The sequence below is a fragment of the Anastrepha obliqua genome, chromosome 2, assembly GCF_027943255.1.
Source record: "Anastrepha obliqua isolate idAnaObli1 chromosome 2, idAnaObli1_1.0, whole genome shotgun sequence".
In the NCBI taxonomy this organism is placed as follows: Eukaryota; Metazoa; Arthropoda; class Insecta; order Diptera; family Tephritidae; genus Anastrepha; species Anastrepha obliqua.
The window spans coordinates 33,975,531-33,999,417 of NC_072893.1; the positions used below are offsets into that span (position 1 = coordinate 33,975,531).

Genomic DNA, 23,887 nt, shown 5'->3' on the forward strand with positions numbered 1-23,887 from the left:
GCTGTTCTTATGTAGGCAAGATCTTTAACTTTTAATTTATATAGCATTGTGTATGTATGTATGTATGTATGCGTGTAAGTATGTGTAAGTACTTGACATAAGTATTTTGCATTTTTACTGGCCTTTTGTTTGTTTTTGCCTTCTATATAACCGTATTTCAATGTATGTATTCATGTATGTATGCCTATGCACTATCCATTATATACCCAGATTCGTAACAACAACATTAACTGGAATCTTAAAATCTACAAATACTATGAAACAACGATGCCATGCAATGCAATGACTTGCTACTGACCGCGTACAAGAAAACTAGCCTCATCCACGTCTCAACCCCAAACCCAATTAGTATTGATGCCAAAAGTTCTTTTTTAAACTATTCGAGACTTTTTCTTTTGCTACTATTTTTTTTCTTACTTTTCGGTTTATGGGTCGTTGCCTCTTACAGTTCCGTCACTGCATAGTTCGAGTCATCGGTTATGGCGGGCGGCGGTGGTGGCGGCAAATCGTCATCATCATCTATATTATTCGCCGAACTGCCATTGTGTAGGGGCAATGTATTGGCGCTACTACTGTTGTTGCTGCTGCTATTGTTGGCGCTATTATTGACGCTGCTGTTGTTGCTGGCATTGCTGCCGTTGTTAGCGCTGTTGCTTTGTTGGCAATTGTTGCTGTTGTTACTCTTCGAGTTAATGTTGTTATTGTTATTATTCAATGCATGACCGGGTTTAGGTGGTGAGCCAATGCCGACAACGACGCCACCACCAACACCAACTCCTCCACTCACACCGACATTGGCCACATCCGTTGTTGCTTCCAGTGGTGGCGGTGGCAAAGGCAATGACGAGTCGTCATTCGAATGTCGATTATCCGTTGTTGGCACTGCACCATTTTGCATTTGTTGTTGTTGTTGCTGCTGCTGCAGCTGCCCACCCGCATGCTGTGGGTCAGCGTGCGCGCTCGCGTTCGGTGGCGGCGGCGATGTGGGTGTGCCAATTCGTGGCGGTGGTATGGCTTTCATTTGTGGTGGCAGTTTCATAGGTGGCCGCTGCAGCGTTCTGCGACATAATAAATTACGAATTAGCCATTTGTATGAATAAACATAAAATTATAATAAAAATGAGCCCATAAGTAACAAAAGGAGGAGAGAAGAAATAGTTTTCTAAGTAAGCGTACGGAACGGAAATTTTTGCCACTCTGAAAGTAGCAGAATGGATAATTGAGTGGAGATGAAGCGGAAAACAGATTTGTGCCTTTATCGACTGTGAGGCTGCACAGAAGGTCCTGGAGGACGCAACGCAAACCTCAAAGAATGTTCAAGAATGTAAGAAGAAGCGTAATTCTGTCGTAAGACAAAACAGGCTTGTACTTATATGGGTTCCAGGACACTCCGGTGTTTAAGGAAACGAAATTACCGATGTATTGGCCAGCAGTGGATCAACGGTTCCCCCACAAGGGCCAGAGCCAATAATCGGAATCAGTTCTGCAGGAATCATGAATTGGATCAGCGATTATGTATGCAATTTACATAAAGAGCGATGGACCGGTCTAGAACGCTGCAGAACTGCAAAGTGTTTTGTGATAAGCCCGAACAGAAAACTGTCGAACTTTCTTCTAAAACTTGGTAGAAAAGGCATTCGATCGAAGGTCGGAATTATTAAAGAACACAGCCCATGGGTTCAGCATATGACCACCATTGGAATCAGTGAGAACCCGATTTCCCCGTCTCGCTTAGAGCAGCAAGATAGCACTGAGCATTTTCTCTGTGATCTCCATGCCTTTGCTACAACAAGACTGCGAATTTTGGGTTCCGATATCTGTTTGTGCTCTCAAACTGGAGAATATTTTCAGATTTGCCAAAGAATCTGGATAATTCTCACAGGACTAGCTACCTCTGTCAGTGCCTCTATTCTATTTTATCTTTTTCTTTCTGTCACTTCTATCCTTCTCTCCTTTCCTCCTTGAGTATCAACCCTTTTACTTTCAAGAGCTTCGAATCCAAGGGTATTTTAGCCTCTGTGTTTTAGGAGTTTGCGAGCTTCTTGGCTCATCTTTTTCAAATTTCAAGAGTTCGAAAAATATTTTCGATCATTTTCCAATTTACATATTTGCCTTTAGGTGACATTTAGACGAATTAAAGAACTATTAGAAAACCAAAACAATTCTCTGCACTTCTTATCGTTCCTAGTCGGAGCATAGGCAAGGCACTTTAACGATTTTTGTCATCCGTTATACACCTAATTTCCTTCCAGGTGACGGTGGAAGAGCTCTCATTTAGAATTGTGCACATCCAAGTCTGCCGTGGGCATTCTCTACTTTTATGCCTTATTTAAAGGACCTCAGTGGCAAAGAGGGTTTAGGCATTGCTATTCCTTATTGGTCGACCCTGTAAAAGCAACGGGGAAACTCCCAGCATCTACGTGCCTTGGAAAGCTAATATACTCATGAAACATTATATTTTAAGATGGCATAAGTCTTAAGACTCTGCACTCGTAGGAGAAAATCAACACAGAGGCTGGACATCCGTAGAAAAACGAGGCCTTAACCAAACCCAATCATGTCCGTGAGGGATATTTATGTTAGAGCCTCTTTTGAAGTAACCGCTAGCTCCCCAAAAGAACGCTTTGCCTTTGTCTGCCTCGTTTAATTAGACCCTTGCCTGGGCAATCATATAACTTAACCTACCACGAGGAAGAAACCATTGATGCGTTTTGTTAGACTCGGCCAAAATTACTCAATTGCACCACTTGCGGCACCACTCAATAAGCAGAATTGCTATAGTTTTTATTTTATTTTTTCCACTTACTTGGAATAACTCTGTTGCTGCTGATAAATTGATTCAACCTTGGCCGGTTCGGCGTCCTTTGGTATCTCAGGCAGTGGGCAATTCAATATCGAAGGTTTATACTTTGGATCAAACTTGCCACCTTGTCGCAGAGTCGAGCATTTGTAGATTTGTTTATCACGGTCGTAGATTGCCGTATCCATGCCAGACGTAGCAGGTATATCACGATGATGTAGTCCATCCTGCGGTGATTTCATTTGATTGTGCGATTGTTGATGCAGCTGCTGCTGCTGGTTTGGCGGTGGTGGCTGCTGTTGTTGATGCGGCGGCACATGATGAGCTGGTATCTGTGGATGTCCTTGTCCTTGCGAGTTCTGACGTCGCATCGTTGCCATATTCGAAACATAAATCGAGCCCTGGCTGACAGCCACCAATGGTTGATAAATAGAATGCGGATTGCCATTTGGCTGTAGAGCGGCAATATGTGCTGGTATCTGTTGATATATTTGGCCTTGCTGACCTGCCGTTATATGATGTGGCGGTGGATGAGCAGCTGTGGCGTAGGTGCCATATTGTTGAGCCGCCTGTTGCTGCTGATGATAGATGGCATGTTGGTGCTGGACAGCTGCAGCGACGGCGGCATGCGAATGCGGATGCGGATGGTGACAGTAGATCGGTTGGCCTGCCAATTGTTGAGCTTGCTGCTGAGCTAATTGTTGTTGTGCTGCTTGCTGCTGCTGTGTGAGTGCCGGCTGACTTCGTGCGGGATCGCTACAGGCTACTGGTGATTTTCAGTAAAAATCATTGGCTTCCAAAGTTTTGCATTGTTTGCTTAATGTAGCATATTTACCGTTATTTGGACCTGTAAAATGGGCGGAAAACAAGTTAGTGAGGAACGTGAGGCGGATTGGTGGAGGTGAGTGAGGATGTTTACGAAAGAATAAAATGTGATGAGTGGCATTTGGAAATGGAATAAACTACTGTGAAAAGATTATATAGATGGAGGTCGAATGATGATCGAATAATGTAGGCCACAGCACACTTACCAGTCAAGTGGGTAGGGCTATGATTGTGCGACGGCAAACGACCCAGCGTATGCGTGCCCATAGCCCTCATGTTCTGCTGCATGTGCGCGTGCGCCATCATCTCGTGCTGCTGCCGCTTGGATGGGTGTTGCAAAGTGTGCGATCCACTGATTACTGGCGGACTGAAGTGCCTGAAAAGGAGGTTGGAACAAACAAATTTAAACAAATCTTACATGAGGGACATGCTCACCCGTTATGATTGCGCGGCAATGTGCGTGCCGCATTCATCATCTGCTGATGATTTTGTGGCGCCGGATGCGATATATATGACGGCTCGTCGACCTGAGCATAATCATTGCGCTTACGTATGTAGATCCAGGTATGAGAATCAACCCAAACCATAATCGTCAGTAGTATAGCGGCAATAAAGCTCGCAATCAGCATCAGTACCAATCCCAATAGTCCACCCTCGCAGAGACCTCTTGCAGCGGCCAAAAAATTATGATGCACAACCTTACAGTCCACAAGTGCTGTGAGCTGAGTAAGCAAACGTTCGCTGCTATTCAAATCCGCATTGACAGCACCTAATTTCGGCTGTAATCCAGACGATTTGAACAACACCAACGATATCTTCATTACCGTAGCCATGGCACTACGTGCGTTGTTCAGTGAGTTTTGTGATTCACGCAAACGTTGCGTGAAAGGATTGGTGTGCCCTGGCTCACATTGCGTGTAGTGCAAGAGGACATTGGTAGGAAGATCGCGCGGAGAAGTGGATACCAAGAAGTCAGCCGGATTAATGCAGAGATCACCAACAGCAACCGACGAAGACAAGTAGAGACCAGACATCAGCCAAGAACCAGTGACCGCCAGTAAGCCGCAAACGCTAAATAATATGAGCGCACAACGCGAATGACGTGCCACGCCCACCAGCAAGACAGCGCACAACACCAGCAACAAGGCTAGTGTGGCCACAGTGCCCGGCCAACGTATGAGCTCCCACTGATCGCCACGCTGGAATAGGGGTTGAGTAATGAACATTTAGTAATGAACGAGTAGGTACAAAAACGAAGTTGAAATATTAAAATCCAAAACATACCGACAGAAAGTGTGTCATGGAAATACCCAAGAGCGGCCGGCGTATATCACCAGCGGCATTGGTGGCCAGCGTGACATTGCCTTGCACAATGTTCAACGAGACGAAGAGTATGGAGAGCGCAGTCTGATTGGAGACGGGTTGATCGAAAATGTCGGCCAACTCAACCAGTTGTGGACGAATACGGTTCTTCAAAGTATTTTCTAAAATATGCGTCTGGTTGCGTATAGTGGTGACCAAGTTATCAACCTTGCGGCCAGCAGTTAACACTTCGAGCAGGCCGTTATGGAGGTCATCGTTGCCATATAAACCTGCGAAATGGAAAAGAAAAGATGAGAAAATGAAAAATATATATAGTTTAAGATGAGTGAGAGCAGCATTTTTTTTTAATTTTTTATACTAAGTCTGCAAAGCTGTATTTGTAATTATAATCATGGTGAAAAGATTTTTAGAGGTGTGCTATTTAGCAGGCCGTTATTCGGCTCTGAGCAAATTTGCGAGAATTAGAATAGGCTCTCGTCAATTGGGATGTGTTTGCAAAAAAAACTAATATTGTGTTGGTGATATACGAAAAAAATCAACCAATGACACTTCGTTGCCGTCTGAACAGCGACTGATTGAATGAGTGCGTGAATGCTTGTGAAATGATCGTGCAGAGTTCGGCTGCCGAGTCTCCCAAGTGACACAATTTTCTTTTTCACTATAGTTAAATAACAAACCTAGTTCATGATATTGAAGAATGAAGTAATGAGAAACTTTCAGGCAATGACAAACACTCGAATACATTTCTACCGCAAGAGCTTATCATAAGAATTGTCCGCGGATCGGAGAGACAGTATAAAACTATAAAACTCTCCATTAGTGAACAATTTCAAGTTTTATTTCAAGACGCCCACCACGAAATGCGGGAGAAAGTAGACCTAACGCCCGAGAAAAGATATATGCGCCAGGTATAAAAACACCTATAGGTAGGTAAGTAGGTAAAATAGATGAAGTATCACTCTGCAATTCCCTAAATAGCACAAGAGCACCGTTTTGATACCAATATGAGACCTCCAAAAGGCAGATATCTACAGCCAGCCAGAGCTGTTAATGCAATGAAAAAGATTCATGAGATTTAGGTTAGTGTAGTGCCCCAGGCTGTCGAAGAAAGGAGCTCCCAGTGACCTCAGTTGTCTAGCTGCCAAGCCTGGACATTTACGGAGAAAGTGCTCAACAGTCTACACCTCTAAAAAGTTCCCACAGCTTCTGCAATGGGGGTTAAATGGTAAACCTAGCATTTACGCGTATGTGCCGACCGTCCAATCAGCGGTAAACACAACTACGAGTTTGGAAATTTAATGGTGTCGAGTCCGCAGCACTTTCTGAGTCTTCCGTCCATTGTGCTGGGGCCAAAGTGTTCTCGAAACATCACATGAAGAAATGGAGCTTCATCTATTCTGCGCTCTTCTGAGAAATAAGTTGTGTTATTCCCTTTAACAACAGTCGAAGGGATGTCGATGACCGGGTAGAAGACTTCTGATACCGATTCTGTCCCCTTCCTGGTAAGATCATCAGGAATCTTATTTTCCTCTATGTTCCTATGCCCTGGAGCCCAGATCAGAGAAATATTACCTGCAAACCCAAGAGATTTGATCTCTGGAACTGCACCATGGTGTCGTCAAAACCTTGATCGCAGTTTGGCTAACGAAAAAAATATTAATATCTTCCTCTTTCCCACATTCCCTGGCCATTTTGCATACCTGCAGGATCGTAAAGACTTTTGCCTGAAAAACACTAGCAGTATTCGGCAATTTTGAGGATATAGATGAATTGTCTGATTTAGAGAAAATCCCTACGCCGACCCCCGGTTCCATCTTGAAGCCATCGTTAAAGACAGACGTGACAGCTTAGGTGCAGATTTCCCCATTCATTCTAATCCTGCATACCTGGAAATATTGCCCTGGCACGACTCTCCTAAACACCTGTATACCTCTTGATTTCTCAAATCGAATCACGCGTAACAAATTTTTACATTAAAACGCGTGAATTCATTGATGATTAACTGCCGGAAAGCGTGTAACACGCCACTCTAGCGTATTAATCACCGATTAGGCCAAACTATGCCTCATTTGCTGATGCAGAAAAATAATTGTATTTACATATTTTGTTATTCGTCATTTTTAAAAGTGCTTGAATACATTATAAACTTCCTTTTATATGTCCGAGCGTACAAGGGTAGATTTTTCCGCATTTTTGAATTCAAGTGGCGTTGGACGCATTCACTCCCAGTCAATAGTTACGTGACTATTATGTGATTAGTTACACTAAATGGGGTTGCCTATATACAAATTTGCATACATACATAGGCATATTTGATAGTTTGTGTGAGTGCTTAAAGGACGAAAGAGGCAACAAGGAGTGTCACTGTGAACAATCAAAGCAACTTATTTTCAAACTGGACACACCCAATTCACTGAACATTGTGAGAGTTTATGAATATTGGCAGAACCTGTACAAAAGTTTGACTAACAAAGTGAACATTAATTTGCCTTTTTATTAACTTTGCTATATTCATGGAAATTTAATTGCTTTCTAAAACAAAAAAAAAACGATTTTTGTACAGCAAAAGCAAAGTAACAGGGTCTTCCATCAAGAGCGAGTCAAAATAGAATAGAACAAGTTCCGTATGTATTTGTGAGGCATTAATAAAGATATTAGTTTTTTTATTGTATCAAAATCCCATATAAACCATTCTTCTTCTTCTTAATTGGCGCGATAACCGCTTACGCGATTTTGGACGTGTTTAACAAAGCGCGCCAGTCGTTTCTTTCTCGTGCTAACCGGCGCCAATTGGACACACCAAGTGAAGCCAAGTCCTTCTCCACCTGATCTTTCCAACGCAGAGGAGGCCTTCCTCTTCCTCTGTTACCACCAGCTGGTATCGCATCGAATACTTTCAGAGCCGGAGCGTTTGTATCCATGCGGACGACATGACCCAGCCAACGTAGCCGCTGGATCTTTATACACTGGGCTATGTCTATGTCGCCGTAAGGCTCATACAGCTTATCGTTCCATCGTCTGCGATATTCACCGTTGCCAACGTGCAAAGGTCCAAAAATCTTACGCAGAATCTTTCTCTCAAACACTCCAAGGGACGCTTCATCGGATATTCTCATAGTCCACGCCATACGTTAGGACGGGCATGATGAGAGCTTTGTAGAGTGTTAGTTTTGTTCGTCGAGAGAGGAATTTATTGCTCAGTTGCCTACTTAGTCCAAAGTAGCACTTGTTGGCAAGAGGGATTCTACGTTGGATTTCAAGGCTGACATTGTTATCGGTGTTAATGCTGGTTCCTAAATATACGAAGTCTTTATATATAGTAATACCCGACCCGACTTCGCACAATGGCGCAGATGGGAGAGGTAAAATTTGCAATGACTCTGCAGAATTTGGGCAATGGCCTGGGTTTCTTGTACTTTCAACGCATCGGTCGATTGCAGCTAATTGCCATAGCTCTGTTACTTCAAAAAACCGCACTAGAAGAAGTGTAAATGACAGCCAATTCGCATCACCTACGCGAAAGATAATCCATACCCACAAATCGTACATAATAAAGTTTTATCATTTCCATCTGCTACTCAATCGCGTAACTTTTCAAGATGATTTGGTGGCCGTGAGTGAATAAACAATAAATTTCACAGCGCCGCCTAACCCTATTTGAAAACCCTATATATCCCTAATTTTTTTTTTTTTGTTTTTTTGTTAGCTGCAAACTTTTCGCCAATCTCACACACTTTTTAATTAAGTAGGCAACAACAAATTTTAAACACTTACCGAGTCCAATTGCCGCACAGCACATGACCGTTACTATGGAGAGCGCAACTTTTAAACTTGTAATGGAGTGTGCTGGTCGTGGTTTTCTATCACAGCATCGTGTCATTAAGTAGAGTAGCAATCCAAGTAGGGATATGATGAGGAGCGCGGCCGGCACGGAACCCAATATACCCAAACTCTGAAAGTGGGAGAATGAGTTTAATATTCAGCATATTTGCGTAGAATTTTGTGTGTGTGCATTAAAGATATACAAATTATTTTAATTATTCAAGAAATATTTACTTCACTTTTTGCCTTAAATAATAAATTCTTCAAATTTAATCCAACATATAATAGCAAAACAACAAAACTAATAACTTTTTATTAATAATATTTAATAATAACCTGAGCTCACAAAGAAGTTCTGTGCCGAAATAGTGTAAGCGTAAAGTAGCAGCCTTTATTTACGTATGAGGATTAAATAAAGAAAATTGATTAAATTGAAGATCTTTCCCTCCTTTTATTAAAACCTATCTGATATTTTAAGGGTACGGAACTCATTAAGATTATTTATAATAACTTTTTTGGACTTGAATATTTTGATTTTCAACATTTGAACTTTCGAAACTCCTTTGACTTCGACATATTCTTTTAGTATTTTGGTTGTTTTTGTTGTTGTAGCAGCTTACTAAACCCTGTCAGTGCGATGTAGTTACAGGCCGTCTTCATCTAACGATAGACCCAGAAAGTATGCTGTCTCGGCTGGTTGGTTTCAGAGCGAGAGAGAGAGAGAGCGGCGATAGGTGTTTATGTTTGATAGGGCATGTAAATAGGTGGTTAGTGTAGTGTGGTGTGCTTTCATACTAGACATACCGGATCAGAAAGTACCGGGAATGTTTACATAAAAACAAAAAGAGAGTTAAATTTCAGGGAAATTTATTTTATCTTCTTCAAAATATGACCCGTCTGAAACAACACACATGTGCCAACGTTTAACCCAGTCCTCCATGCACCCCAGGTAGGCCGACGAAGGATTGGCCTTCAGCTCCTCCTTCGTCGCATTCGCTTTGATCTCCTCTATCGACTGAAATCTCCTTCCATGAAGTGGTAACTTTACTTGGGGAAACAAAAAGAAGCCGCACGGGGCCATATCAGGTGAATACGGTGCCTGCACGACGGTATTTATTTGGTGTTTGGTCAGATAATCCAACACAATTTGGGTTCGGTGCGATGGCGCGTTATCATTATACAAAATTCAAGAATTGTTTGCCCACATTTCCGGCCGTTTGTGACGTATAGCATCCCTCAAATGATCCGATAGCGGTAAAAAGTGACAGATGTGTGTCTTACAGTTCTACCCACATGCGCAACAAATATGGGCCGGTTCCCACGTGCGCGGTTCGTTTAAATTAAACATTCCCGGTACTTTTTGATCATAGGGTATATTGGGTATCTCGGGGTCGATTCTGAATAAGTAGAAGTTCAACCTGCTACAGTATTTAGAGCCCAATTGGGCCAAAGTTATGCCGTCCTCGCGGGTAAGCCAAAGCTCTTCTCCACCTCGTATAGGTGGTGGTTGGACTCGGATAACGGCATTCAGAGTCGTGGGTTTAGGAAGGTGGTAAGGGTCTCCCAATGAATGTCGTTTGTCTGTATTTTGTCCGGTCCATTAGTTGTAAATGTTTTTTGTCCTGGATCTATTCAAAATAGTTGAAAAGATGCCTCCTGACGTTTCTATGAGGTGTCTCAGGTTCTAGCAAGTGTCTTCAGAAGTGACACACTAAAAATTCTAACTGGTGTTTTAACCTTAATAAATAATAATCCTGAGCAAAAGTTACAAATAATCAGTATTCTTAAGCATAAAAAATCTAAAATAGTGCACTATATTAAACTTAGAGCGCAGAAAAAATCCGAAAATGATTATTACTTTTGAGAAAAGGAAAATTAAATACAAGTATACTAATTAAAGGTAGTGGCAATAGACCAACAACACTGTTCTGTATGTTTGATTGTCAAAGAAAAGTATAGGTAAACTAGAAAACATATAATGAATTCGCCTTGTTTGATTCTGAGCTGGCATCCACATGGACACGGCGAAAGAAAAAAAATACTCAGCTGATTTACCAACACTACCTTTAATAGATTCGCCTTGACTACTGCCACTCACTCAGTTTTCAATATTTTGTCATGAAAATTTTAGAAAATATTGTTCAAATGTTGCATTATTACTTGGAGATCGGCTGACCAACCGAGCACTATCTGTAGGTAAGGTTATGGTGGTATTTAGTTTGTCTGTACGACCACCTCACTTAGAGCTTACAGGTCCGTTATGATGCCAGTGTGCGATACGGGAACCTCATTTATTTTTCTTCGTGGAAGCATCTTGTGGTTCTTATGAACAGCAGAATTGTTCCCATCCCCACGCCAGACAATTCCATAAGAGAATTGAAAAAGTATTTGCCGAGAAAACCTGTTCCGATTTCAGCTAAGGCTGAGAAATTTTAAAAGAAGTTGCTCAACTGTTTCTTCCTCTTCCTCCTCTCTACAACTTCTACAATATTCATGGGAAAAAACTTCTAGTCTCAAGGAATGCCTGCCAAATAACCAAAGACAGCCACGACCATCGAGATATCTTGAAAGACTAAGCAGTTTCTTTAACTTTTCCTTATTTATTTGTGGCCAATAGTAACCTATCTGTTACGCATATGTCTTTATCTCTCCATACCCCATTGACCTCTCAGATAATGCTACTCTTAATTGTTGATTATTCTGTCACTGAGCAGTTGAAGGGTAGTACATTTCCTGGATAATATATTACATCGGCCTTACTTTCCCTCAATATCTCTGTGCCCCGGAACCCAAATAAGGATGACCTTAAATACGACACTATTATCATTTAGGGCTACCCGGCATTCCTGTGCAACCTTTGATCTTAGTATAGCCGCATTCATTGATTTAATAGCCGCCTGGCTATCCGAGAATATATTTATAGTAGTTTTTGTTACAGCATGCGTGTTTAGGTACATAGCCACTTGTGCCTGGTAGACGCTGCAGTAGCCTGGTAGTCGAACGGATGGTTCCAGTACCGATTCCTTCGAAAATACTTCATAGCCAACCCTGTCGTCTAGCTTGGAGCCACACCACCGGTCTTTCAATAGCGCCATACTTTTAAGGCTAAGTGCCGAAAAGGCGGCCACGTGTTTCTCTACAATATCTAGTGCAGCCAAGTTGGTTAGCACTTCCAGTCCTTGCTTTGGGGTAATCATTAAAGCACCAGAGATGCATAAAAAGTCGTTCTTTGGACCTTTCTCATGATTTTAGCGTAACCCGCTTTTTGAGCAGATGGCCACCATACAAGTATTCCGTATATTCAGATTGACCTAACTGCAGAAGTATAGAGCCAATGTGTAACACGAGGTGTTAACCCCCATTTACTTTTTCAAGTGTATAATGCAACGTTGGCCTTCTTTACTCTTTTCTCAATACTAGGTTTCCACGTAAGTTTCCTATCTAAATGAGTCTAAGTACTTGATATCCTCCCTCGAAGGAATCTAGCGGGAAGATTATAGGACTGTCTGTCTATAGCACTATCCGTAACGCCAAAAACCAATTCTCAAAAAAATTACTCTTTTCACCGAATTAACCGAAATGTTGCTAATTTTCTTTATTTTTCTTCCAAAAAAAGATAATTAAAGCGGAAAATATAAAAGATAAAAAAAGGCCATAAACTTCTAATTTTTAAATTATCTTTAAATATTTACTCACCTCCAAATAGATCTCATCGTTCGGACGAAATGTGCTGTTGATTTTGTGGAAAGTGATGTTGTAGTGCGGCAATGCGTGGAGTAGCTTCGCAATAACCGGCACCCTGTACTGGTCCGTGTACTCATGATGGTAATCACCCATTTTTACACAAAAGCACCAATTAATTTAACGTCTCTTTCGCAACGCCTTCTCGTTACGATTTCTTCTCACTTATTTGCCGCCCTCTTTTATATGTATTTGTATGGGTATGGGTGTGTGCGTGCGTGTCTCAAATCCGTTTATAAAAGCTAAGTCACATACACAACAACAACAACAACTAGGATGTTTGATACGGCACCTAGCAAACCCCAGTTGAGCATAAGTGAGAGGGCTCTCGTGTACGTGTTGGCGGCAATGTTGGGGGTTTTCGTAACGCAAATACAGACGTGACGGTGTTGACGCCGATGTTGATATCAAAGAACAGATCCTGAATGCTGATGCAGATGGCAGATATTGTGATTGTGCGGTTGGTGTTGCGATGTTGTGAAGTTTAATGGCTGAACCTTTTTCGCAAAAGGAAATGAAGCCACACACCAAAACTCTTTACACTAGAGCCATTGTTTGATGGAAGAAACAAAAAAAAAATGAAAGAAATTAAAAAGAAGAACGACTTTTGTTTTAATGAATTGGAGCACACCAACATACAAGTATATTCAAATTATCGCACGCACATGCACACACACACACCCACGCACAAATATGGGTTTATTACAGCACCGGAAGTGTGTCAAGTGTGCAACAAAACAGAAAAGAAACCAAATGCAAAGACAAATTCTAGTTAAATATGTACAACAACAACAACAACACAGCACAAGTAACACAGATCATGATCTCTAGAAGTGTCACTTGAAGTGTCGACGTTACTTGACTGCCAGTCAAGCGTCAACCGTCAGTCAGCAACATATTACGTTTGCAAGTATATTCATATGTATGTATGTATGTATGTATGTGGGCATGTTCTCTTAGCACTGCTTTTCGCATTTTATGTTTTGCTTATTCGTTCACATAAACGTGATTACGCATACACATGCACAATGCATTTCATTAAAAGAAAATCACACATAATGAATGAAGGAAGAAAACGTCATAGGTGGACTATTAACGCTTCATCTTCTTAACTACTACTTGGGCACATTGCGATTAATTTTACTCGCACTTTACTGCTTAGCTTTTTAAATAGCCCACTTTACCAAAGCTGAGACTCGCTCTTTAATAGCTGTGAACTCGTACCCACATATGTCAATAGATAAAAAATAAAAACGAAACCATCTTTGGCATGAGCAACCCACCTTAATCCGCAAGGTACATAAATGTGGCCTTCTGTGGCGCTCAAACGCTCAAGTTTATTTGCCTACATTGCAGGGGTAGCACCGTATGAGTACTCGTATTTACTAATACTACGAGTTAGGAATGCCAATACCGAAGATCGGATTCCAAAAATTCGGGACACGGGCCTTTTTGAATTATGGAAATCCTGGAAATAGTCGATTGATTTCCTTGCACCAGATTTTATTTAATAATTTTGTATCTGTAGTGTACGCAATGGCCAAGACTTCAACCTAAAATATCTTCTGTGTCCCACTACATGCTTTAGAAGTGAAGGGTGACCAATTTAAAGACATCGGATTTTAAATTTAAATAAAACAACGAAAATTCAAATTGATTGGGCAACCTTTATTATTTGTGTGTAGAGCCTTTCATGACATTTACTTTTTACAGATAATCACTTTCAAATGTTGGCATCGGCCATCCGTGAACACCACCTCACTGGAGGACTTTGATCGGTATCTCGTGAATAACTTTAGTAATGTTTGCTTCCAATGCCTCAATTGAAGCTGGTGTACCCACAAAACATTTAGACTTTACATAACCCCACAAATAAAAGTTCAAAGGTGTGCTATCACACGATCTTGGTGGTCAATCCACTGATTCGAGACGAGAGATAAATTGCTCACCGAAATGATGCCGCAGTACAAACATTATAACACGGGCTGTATGGTTCGAATCTCGGTGAAACACCAAAATTAAGAAAAACATTTTTTTAATAGTGGTCGCCCCTCGGCAGGCAATGGCAAACTTCCGAGTGTATTTCCGCCATGAAAAAGCTCCTCATAAAAATATCCGCCGTTCGGAGTCGGCTTGAAACTGTAGGTCCCTCCATTTGTGGAACAACATCAAGACGCACACCACAAATAGGAGGAGGAGCTCGGCCAAACACCCAAAAAGGGTGTACGCGCCAATTATATTATATATATATATATAACAGCTTACGCGATTTTGGCCGAGTTTAAGAAAGCGCACTAGTCGTTTCTTTCTCGTGTTAACCGGCGCCAATTGGACGCACCAAATAAAGCCAATTCTTTCTCCACCAGATCTTTCCAACGCAAAGGAGGCCTTCCTCTTCCTCTGTTACCACCAGCTGGTACCGCATCGAATACTTTCAGAGTCGGACCGTTTATATCCATTCGGACGACATGAGCCAGCCAGCGTAGCCGCTGGATCTTTATTCGCTGCGCCATGTCTATGTCGTCGTGAAGCTCATACAGCTCATTGATTCATCGCCTGCGATATTCGCCGCTGCCAACGTGCAAAGGTCCAAAAATCTTGCGCAGAATATTATAGAGATCACGGGCTTCAATTTTTGGCACCAACGATCGTTCATCATGGCACGAGAGCGTTCGCCATTCACTGTTACATTGGCGCCAATCTCGTATTTGAATAAATAGGGGCCAATGATTCCTCCAGCCCATTGGCCGCACCAAACGACTGATTTGATGTAATGGCTATTCTTGAATGACTTCGCGTTGCTCTTCAGCCCTAATACGGCAATTTCGGATCTTTATTCGCTGCGCTATGCCTATGTCGTCATAAAGCTCATACAGCTCATCGTTCCATCGCCTACGATATTCGCCGTTGTCAACGTGCAAAGGTCCAAAAATCTTGCCCAAAATATTATAGAGATCACGGGCTTCAATTTTCGGCATCAAACGATCGTTTATCATGGCTCGAGAGCGTTCGCCATTCACTGTTACATTGGCGCCAGTCTCGTCTTTGAAGAAATAGGAGTCATCCTCCAGCCTATAGGCCGCACCAAACGGTTGTTTTCAATGATGTAATGGCTATTCTTGAATGACTTCGCGTTGCTCTTCATCCCAAATACGGCAATTTTGCTTATTACCGTAACCTTTAAGCCAAAAATAGACATCATCGCTGTGCTCCATAAGTTGGCCTGAGCGCGCGATGAACATTTTTCACAGAGCGTAAGTGTTTAAACAATGCATCAAAATTTCAAGGGCCTCAACCTTTTTGTGAGCTTTTCAAAGACCACATAGAGGAAATTATCAACAACTGGGAATACACGGAATTCATAAGACGATCGTTGAAAAGTTCAGAACAGAGGCAAGCAAAATAATAAATCTTTCTTTCTTGAAAGGAATAAAGTAGGCCCCTAAATCTTGATAGAGAGTAGTTACAAACCCTAACAGGATTCTGTGCGAGTCATTGTAGTATTTGTTATAATTTCAGAAAATTAGAATTTGTATAAACAAGTGTCGGCCGTTTTTGCAAGCTGGACGGAAAAGCTCCAGATTCTAGATCCTCTACAATTGTGCAGCTCTCGCAAGACGAAGACTCACACACCTAGCAGATGTGACCATAAATACATTAGTGTTGTGGAAGTGCTCAATTTCATTATATATATATATAATTGGCGCGTACATCCTTTTTGGGTGTTTGGCCGAGCTCCTCCTCCTATTTGTGGTGTGCGTCTTGATGTTGTTCCACAAATGGAGGGACCTACAGTTTCAAGCCGACTCCGAACGGCAGATATTTTTATGAGGAGCTTTATCATGGCAGAAATACGCTCGGAGGTTTGCCATTGCCTGCCGAGGGGCGACCGCTATTAGAAAAATGTTTTTCTTTTTTTGGTGTTTCACCGAGATTCGAACCGACGTTCTCTCTGTGAATTCCGAATGGTAGTCACACGCCAACCCATTCGGCTACGGCGGCGGCTCAATTTTATTACATATTAATATTTAAATTATTATTCAATTTCATTATTACAATTCAATGGAAGCCTCGAAGTAATAGACCACAAATAGTGATGGCTAATGTGTGGTTTGAATGCCCAATAAGAAAATAAATCACTTGTCTATATCTATACTAAAATCGAACAGAAGAGCTCAGTACGGAGCAATTATGGACATATTCACAGTTTCCCCAACTGGTCAAACTTGGCCTATTTCGGCATTTCCACAGGGACATATTCTGTCGGTTCGGTGTATGATACGAGCACGAGATATATTTATCACAATGAAAAATATATTAGTCAGCAGTAAAATACTTGACAATAATTAGGGAGAAATACCGATCAAGCTGAGCAATGAATAAGAAGTGATGAGAAGCCCAACCAATAGTTCATACAGCGCTCCAGTGGCGCAATTGGTTAGCGCACGGTACTTATAATCAGTAACGCGTGTGTTGATATTGAGAGCAATGCCGGGGTTGTGAGTTCGAGCCTCACCTGGAGCAGCACTTGTGAATATTTAGTCAAATTTTTTTTTTACACAAGCAAATTTTTTGAGTATTTTTAAATGCTTTTTAAGTGCTCTAATTTTCTTAGAAAGTATTAATGTTAGAAAAGTTCGATATAAAAAATTAGCGCATGATAACGTAATGACAGAGCATTTTTCATGCTAAAAAAAAATAAAAATCATCCACCTGCATGGCCCAGTTATGTTGCTAGTGGTGTGAATTTATTGACACAAATTTGTCAGAATGATTAATTTTGACTGGGAATATCTGCAGGTAGACAGTTTTTGAAATAAGCCACACATGGCCGAAATTTTGTTCTATACGTAATTGAGCCATACCAATATTATCATAATAAAGGGAAATGACAATAATTTCCTAAAAAAATTGTATTTTATTGAAAATCAACACCGGCCTTTGAAACTTAACCACCCTTTACATAAATGTAAAATTTTAAATTAATAAATTTAGTAAGCAATAAATAATGAAAGTAATTAAAAAGGGGGAAGAAATTAAACTAAATAGTATTAAATAAAACAAAATGGGAAAAATTAAATAAAATTAAGCAAAATAAAATGAATCTATGTAAGCGGGCGCCGTAGCTCAATGGGTTGTTGCGTGACTATAATTGGGAAGTGCTCGGGCACGAAACAACAAATGATAACAAAAGTTTTTTTCTAATAGCAGTCGCACCTCGGCAGGCAGTGGCAAACCTCCAAAGGCATTTCTGCCACGAAAAAGCTTCTCACAAAAAAAAAAAACCATCTGCCGTTCGGAGGCGGCATAAAACTGTAGGTTCCTCCATTCATGCAAAACATCAAATCTTGTGGTGTGTGATAGGAAGATGGACTCGGTCAAACACCATATACATATACAACCATGGTCATATAAATAGCACATTTAGACTTTGAAAACAAAAAGTTGAATATGTTTTTATGTTCTGATTTTTATTTATATGTGTTTTAGTTCTGATTTAATTTACGAGAACGTTGATAACTCACGAAACGTCCTGGACACATAAATAGCACATCCTAAAAAATTCCAAATAAAATCAAAAATAGTAAACAAATCAGATAGTTAAGTAATAATATTGTTTTACAAGATTAGTATTTTGTACTACATATTCAGAATTCGTTTTAGAGGTATGGTTCCTTCGGCAAAGTTTCTTATTTTGATCCCTAGAATACGATTTTCACAGAGCAACGAGCGATTTTTAAATCGACCCGCCCTAATATATATACATATACGTAAGTGAAATCAAATCAAATGAAATAATAATAAATGGTCCTCAAAAGACGCGCTTAGATGTTGTTTTAAAATAAAACATGTAAAAATTTAGATTAGATTTCAAGTTTTACTAATATATTTTTATTCAAAATACGGATCTGAACAATAATACGAAAAAAATGGTATCATTTAAATGTTCACCATAGGCACGCCTACAGATTAAATCCGCCAAACAGTCCTCTTTGCCTCCTCGACACGTTGGGCAAACTTTTAGAACGTCTTATCAACAATAGAATACAACCGTTCGCAGAAGGTGAGGCGGGACTATCGCCGAACCAGTATGGTTTCCGAAAACGAAGATCTACTACAGCGGCAACACAAAAGGTAGTCAAAATTGCTACGGATGCGGTCGCAGACAAACGTTGGAGAGGGGTCGATAAACAATACTGTGCAGTCGTGAACTTAGATGTGAAAAATGCCTTCAACTCAGCAGACTAGGGACAAATTCTTACCGCTCTTAAAAAGCAAGCTGTCCCAGCCTATATTTAAAATATGGTCAGGAACTATAGGAGCAATCGAGTGTTGGAATATGACACGGAAGTGGGAATAAAAAAAGTATCAGGTTGCAGCGGGTGTGCCGCAGGGTTCAGGCCCACGGTATGGAATATTATGGATGATGAAGTGTTTCGCCTGTCATTCCCCACAGATGTGTACATCATTGGATTTGCCGATAATATAGCTCCGGTAATCGCAGCCAAACTGGTAAGCGATATTGAGTTCAAGGCTAATACTACTATTGCAATAATAACAAACTGGCTTAATAGTGTTGATTTATCCATTGCAGCGGAGAAAACCGAAGCAGTTCTCATAAGTAGTCGTAAGAAACACGAGACAGCCTCCTTCAGCATAGGCACACATACATTTAATTCGTCTCGTCAACTGAAATATCTGGGTGTCATAATTGACGATCGGCTCAGTTTTGGGACACATGCGGAGTATATAACCCGCAAAGCATCAACAACTCTCAGTGCACTCGCTCGAATGCTCCCGAACGTAGAAGGGCCGAGAAACAGCAAACGCAGGCTACTAACCAGCGTCATAACATCGACTCTGCTACACGCAGCACCACTATGGGCAAAAGCCTTGAAGGTAAAGGCGTGTAGAAGACCATACGAAGCATTGTACAGACTTTGGGCACTGAGGGTGATAAGCGCATGCAAAACCACCTCGTACGAAGCTGCAATGGCGATTGCAGGTATGACGCCCTTGGATATATTGGCAGAAGAACGAGCAAGAGTGTACGCGCTAAAAGAACAGGGTCGAACACAGTACAGTTTTGCATCAAAATACAGTTTCATCTCACTAACGGAGGAATACCCTTGCGTTTTGCGGATTTTCAACCCACCATTTTAATTAAGATTACAAAAAAAAAATTCAAAAGATGTTTCATTAAAATTTTCCGATGGGTTGTCAGGTATAGTTTTCTTATTATTTCACTAACTGGAAATAACTTATCTTATATGAAAAAAAATCTTTGTTCGATGTTTTTAATTTTCATTTTGTTATTAATTAATTTTATTTAATTTTTCTTATTATTTTTAATATTTCAATATTTCAATTGTACTCGTATTAGTCAATCGATGAGTTAAGATGCGTGAACTTCCAGATGCCACAAGTTTATCACAGAAATGAGGGATTTCAATTTTGCATAAATATTTAGATACAAAAAGCTATCCAAGAGATCGCAGACCATTGAGAAGCACCGCAATCGTTTGATGTGTATTTGGCGATGCTCAATTTTTGTGTTGATAGTTTTTGAGTTGCGAATACGTCAATTACCTTGAAAAGAAAAAAAAGATAACCGGTGCATAAAACGCGAAGCGGTAGCATCTATTCGGCAGCAATTTAAAACAAAAGCGACCGGATTTGCCTGTAATCGCAATAACGAAATTTCATGATTTAGATTACGGATTGCTTCCTCATCCAAACTATTCTACACAGATTTGGGACTTATGCCTGCGAGACTATTTCTCGTATCCAAATATGAGGACGTGGATTGGTAGTGAAAGATTTAGAATGATGAAGCAAACGCCTATTTTAGCGAACACAAGAAATACCAGGTGAAGACCGGAAATTTTCATTGACATGAATTATCAAGCTATGGAAGGAAAATGACAGATGCTAAGACAAGCACCACGAATGGTGTAGATGTGGAGTAAAGACGATTTTCTTAAAGGCTTACTACGCATCTACGCCAGAAAAAATTCTCTGTTTACACCTTCCAGCGCTCACTTGTGCTAGCACATGTAATTTTTGTGTCTTCATTTCGAGTTCTGATTTTTCATGTCTGCACTTGCTGCCCGCCTTAACATTTGATTTTCAAAATATCAACAAGCAAATCAACGAAGTACCTCCTGTCACCAAACACACAGTCGACACACTTGCATATCGGCACCCACGTTTTGAAGTTGTAAGAGACTTCGTTTTTCTAGAAACCAGAATTAACACCAATATCAATGTCAGTCTTAAATACTTTGGACTAAGTAGGCAATTGAGTAGTAAAGTCCTCTCTCGACGAACAAAACTAACACTCCATAAGGTTCTCATTATGTCCGTCCTAACGTATGGCGCAGAAGCTTGGACGATGACAATACAAGATAAGGCGTTCCTGGGAGTGTTTGAGAGAAAAATTCTACGGAAGTGCTCTGATTGTAGCTGAAGAAGGAAAGATCAGTTGGAAAAGAATTTAGCTTCATTTGGTGTGTCCAACTGGCGCCGGTTAGGCCGAGAAAGAAACGACTGGCGCGCATTATCAAACTCGGCCAAGCGGCCATCGCGCCAATTAAGAAGAAGAAATCAGAGAGTTTTCATAGAGTTTTCGGCAAACTAGGGTTGTTTTAACAAGGCAAGTTTATAGTTACTACCTGTCACTTTTGTTCAAAAAAAGCTTTTTTAACATAATGCCTCGAAAGTGTAGAAGTGGGGTTACAGCCCTGCTTAAGTGAACCAAACGAATCTTAGAAGTTTGAATCACAAGCCAACAAGAATTGTAAATTGGAGTTGGAGGAATGCGAAATGCTCTTTGAATGAATAATTGATGAAAACTCACCGAGCACAGCGGTCGTAAGTAGGGAGGTTGGTTATCCTGTGACTAGTAGACTCGAAGCGAAAGGTTCACTATTAGACTAAAGAAACATACATAAATTTATGAAAATGGTAAAAAAGATAAACAAACGATCTTCTCTTCATTGAAAGAACTACATACATAGATATTAAATAGATTTCAGAATTTGAAATAAAATAATTCTTCACAATTTATTCACACAAGCTAAATAAAGGAGTGCCAATGATTTGCGTTCACGACAAATAGATCCCAGTTGTTAAAACTAAATCCATTCACTTTATCCTTTCAACCACGTTATGTACACACCGGACCGTTAGACTTTGTCTAACGCCTGTCTATCAGGTTGAGTGTTTATTCTCGTGTGGATAAACCCTTTGCCAAATATGTTTGTATGAGTAAATAAGAATAATTTCATTATAGTACTTGAAGCTGCGTAAGGCCAATCGTTGTTGTGCAGATGTTTGGTATGTATGTATGTACGATTTTTTATCCCGGAATCTACAAAAGTTGTTTGAACTACATATAAATGCGCGCAAGAAGTAAAAACTGAGCGAAATGAGTAAATAAACCAAAGCTGTGTTGTTGAAAACTCTCTGAGCGCCCACATTTACTAAGTTTACATATCTCTTTATCGCGCCCATTTGTTTGTTTACGTTTACGCGACAGTACACACTCCGCTGTGCATTCTTGCGCAATAACCGGCGAATTCGCCGCAAAAAGGAGCGTTCCGAAAACAAATATGCCGAGCAGGAAATGCAATTAACTTTTGCTTACTTGCGTAAAGTAACTGTTCTTTTAGTATTGTTCTCACTCTCTCTCCGGCTCTCTCTTTATCTCTATCTCTTTCAATGAAGATTGTGCCTCCCGGTTTGCGAGAGCCCTCAACATTGCTATCGTCCATTAACAACGATGACAACGACGACGACGTTGACAACAACAACGGCTGGTTATTCTGTTATATAGTTGCCATATCAGCGAGCCAGCAAGTGCTCTTATAAAGTGTATTGATTAAAAATCCTTATTTTTTTGAAGTTCGACACAACAACAACGACAACGTTGGATTCGAGTGCGCCGTGAACTGCTATTGCTGCCGTTATTTCTGTTCCTGTGTCAGTGTACGAGTATCTTCCTATTGTGTCCTGCGCGCGAGGTTCGCCTTGACTACTCGCTCCAGTCGAATACGTTCGCACACACATACATGCACATATATCAATAAGGATGTGCTTGCGCCTGACAAGGATATGACTCTCGGCAAACTGCAACTAGCGGTAACAATAGCGGAGGTGAAGGCGACAGCGGCTGCTTGGCAAATGCAGATTGCCACAGTGCGCACAAGTTGGGAGTTCGAGGGGTTGACTGCTTGCCTATAAGACGTCGGCTACGATTGCGACTGCGGCAGGCGCGATAGTATTGTATTTGCAGGACAATATGTGTGTGTGTGTGTGTTGTGGTATACCAGGCAAGTGGGCAAGGGGACGAACGTTTGCTGGTTGAGTAATTGCAAGTAGAGCTGTGGGTGTGAGTGAACATGTGTATGCGTGTGTGTGTACGAGAGGATGCTGTTAGGGTTAGCTCTGCCACTGCCACTGTCTATAGATTTTACCCATTGGTGCACACAAACAAAAATGCACACACTTTTATACGCAGAGTTAGATACATGGACATACACACATACATACGTTCTTTTGTACATTTTATCATTGTGTGCAAATGCAATGCACAAATATTAGAAAGTTTGCTACAGACACAAGCAGACAGGGAGTGACTGGGAGTTGTTGCGATTTAATTAAAAAAATGCAGTTAAAGTATTTTCACAGCATTCGTAAACACTTAAGGATGAACTTTAAACTTGATTTTGCAGCTACCGAAAGCTTTTGGAGTACATGAAAAATATGTAGTATGATTTTTTATTTTTTTGTTTTTTATTTTATTGCGAATAAATTATATACATGCATTAGATGTATGCTAGTATGTGCATATGTATTTGTTATTAACTTTTCACCCAATTCAGTTTTTTTTAATCTTTCTTAGCAATTCCTATATTGTTTTACTTTAATTTTGCTTTTTTTTCTCACTTTAAAATAGAGAATTATTTAATTCCAGCACTTCCACATGATTTCCATATTCACTTTAATCATGCTAATTTCATATTTAACTTTAATTTTGAACTTTGCATTTGCAAAACTTTTATAGATACATAATTTTCGCCCCCAAATGCACTTAGGGCGACTACAGCAAGCAGAAACTATGTTCTATATTCGTATAAGTATAGCTACATTGAAGAAAAAAGTACACACAAAAGTTTTCCGTTCACTTACTTTTCAACAACTCACACAAAATTTGTTTCGCTTTTTGAATTACATATTATTTCTCATATATATTCTCACTTAATTATTATTCTTGGTAGTAATTTTATCATTAAGTTAGAAATTAATTAAATTTTTAAAAAATCACTTTGCTTGCTATCCGACGGTCGATTTCAAACGGCAGCCGAAACACAT

General features: G+C 40.5%; 1 protein-coding gene and 1 non-coding gene across 2 annotated transcripts; one reads left to right on the forward strand and one right to left on the reverse strand.

Moving 5' to 3' along the window:
* Positions 1–409: 409 nt before the first annotated feature.
* On the reverse strand, positions 410–12,607 carry LOC129238077 (protein tweety). Its single transcript, XM_054873116.1, is given in 8 exon segments — positions 410–1,058; positions 2,807–3,593; positions 3,636–3,647; positions 3,832–4,001; positions 4,061–4,824; positions 4,910–5,217; positions 8,723–8,900; positions 12,467–12,607. Coding segments are annotated over 8 exon segments (2,976 nt in total). The 3' UTR covers positions 410–442.
* Positions 12,608–16,930: 4,323 nt separating this feature from the next.
* Positions 16,931–17,035, forward strand: Trnai-uau (transfer RNA isoleucine (anticodon UAU)). Its single transcript has 2 exons — positions 16,931–16,968; positions 17,000–17,035. It is a non-coding gene; the product is annotated as a tRNA-Ile (tRNA).
* Positions 17,036–23,887: the final 6,852 nt, after the last annotated feature.